A 1,508-nucleotide genomic window follows, 5' to 3' on the forward strand; every position below is an offset into this window, starting at 1 on the left:
TCTGACCTGGTGCGAGGGTTTGTTAGCCAGCTGCGTTCTCGCGCTCACTCCTGCCTTGGACTGACCCTGTGCAGGCTCAAGGCTGGAGGAGAAGCCCTTCAGCGAGATGGAAATGTCGTACATCAAGCAAGGAGAGGAAGCCCTCCAGAAATCACTCAGCATCCTCGGGGACCAGGACGGCTGGAAGACAGAGACGGTGGCGGGAGGTGCTCTGCTTCGCAGCAGGCTGGCGCTGTCCTCCTGTAAATACTTGTGAGGTTAATTCTGCTTTCCCCTCCCCAGGGTAACGGAGACAAGGTGCTGAGCAAGGTGCTCCCAGACGTGGGCAAGGTGTTCCGGCTCGAGGTGGTGATGGACCAGCCCCTGGACGCGGTGTACAGCGAGCTGGTGGACAACATGGAGCAGATGGGAGACTGGAACCCCAACGTCAAAGAAGTCAAGGTGGGAAGCACGTGTGGGACCCGTCTCAGGGGGCTGCACGCCCGCGCTGCTCCCGGGGGCAGGGGAAGGGCCAGGGAATCGCTTTGCCCCATGCGGCAGGAGCAGAGGGGTTTCTCCACCCGTTCTTTGGGAAGGAGAGGGACGTTGGACTTTATTTTCTCCTCTCCCTGCTGCAGAGGTAGGGCTCGTTCTGCACGCAATCGCCCCTGCAGCTGAAGTGAGGCTGTAGCAGCTTTTCTGCTGCTCACTCTATAGGAAATGCACTTTTTACTGCAAGGCCACAGTCCAGCACCACTGTTAAATTCATCCTGTTACTGGAGAAGTAACGCAGCAGCCCAGCAGGCAGGGAAGAGCATTTTTCATGAAGAGAAATGTTTTCCTTTTTCAGATAGTGAAAACTAATGTTCTGCATTCTGGGATGAAGCAGATATTTGCAATTTTTCTCGCTATGAACACTCAGTTTTTCTAAGAGCATGTATTTGAATGCACAGTAATCGAAGCTGTCATTTAGCTCTGTTTGCAGTAAATATTTTAAGTTAGCATTTTAATTCTAAACTGTCCAGATTCTCCAGAAAATCGGCAAGGACACAGTGATCACCCACGAGAAGGCGGCCGCTACCCCTGGTAACATCGTTGGCCCTCGGGACTTTGTGAGCGTCCGGTGCTCGAAGAGACGTGGCTCCACCTGCGTCTTGGCCGGCATGGCCACCAAGTACGGCGCCATGCCTGAGCAGGACGGATTTATAAGGTAAATCCCATTTTCCACTCACTTATGGGGTGCATGATGAACCTCAGCGTCGCTCACTTGTGTTCTGTGGGGACTCAGAGAAACTGGGTTTGTCTCGGGAGGGGAATCGAAGAGAAGCCCAGCTCACCAAGCCGTTCAGCGTGGCTGCAAGGTTTGGGGTGGGCTCGGTGCGTGGTGGCTGGATCATGGGTGCCCTCCTGTCCCCCCACAGAGCCGAGAACGGTCCCACGTGCATGATCCTGCGCCCGCTGGCCGGCAGCCCCTCGCAGACCAAGCTCACCTGGCTCCTCAGCATCGACCTCAAGGTACGGTTTTGCCA

General features: G+C 55.4%; 1 protein-coding gene across 1 annotated transcript; it reads left to right on the forward strand.

Moving 5' to 3' along the window:
* Positions 1–74: 74 nt before the first annotated feature.
* On the forward strand, positions 75–1,494 carry STAR (steroidogenic acute regulatory protein; the record flags this gene model as incomplete). Its single annotated transcript, XM_009877708.1, has 4 exons — positions 75–196; positions 283–441; positions 1,005–1,189; positions 1,401–1,494. Coding segments are annotated over 4 exons (560 nt in total), but the record flags the coding sequence as incomplete, so codon positions are not given.
* Between the last annotated feature and the right edge of the window lie 14 nt (positions 1,495–1,508).

Source organism: Apaloderma vittatum, unplaced genomic scaffold (assembly GCF_000703405.1).
Source record: "Apaloderma vittatum isolate BGI_N311 unplaced genomic scaffold, ASM70340v1 scaffold20321, whole genome shotgun sequence".
Classification (NCBI taxonomy): Eukaryota; Metazoa; Chordata; class Aves; order Trogoniformes; family Trogonidae; genus Apaloderma; species Apaloderma vittatum.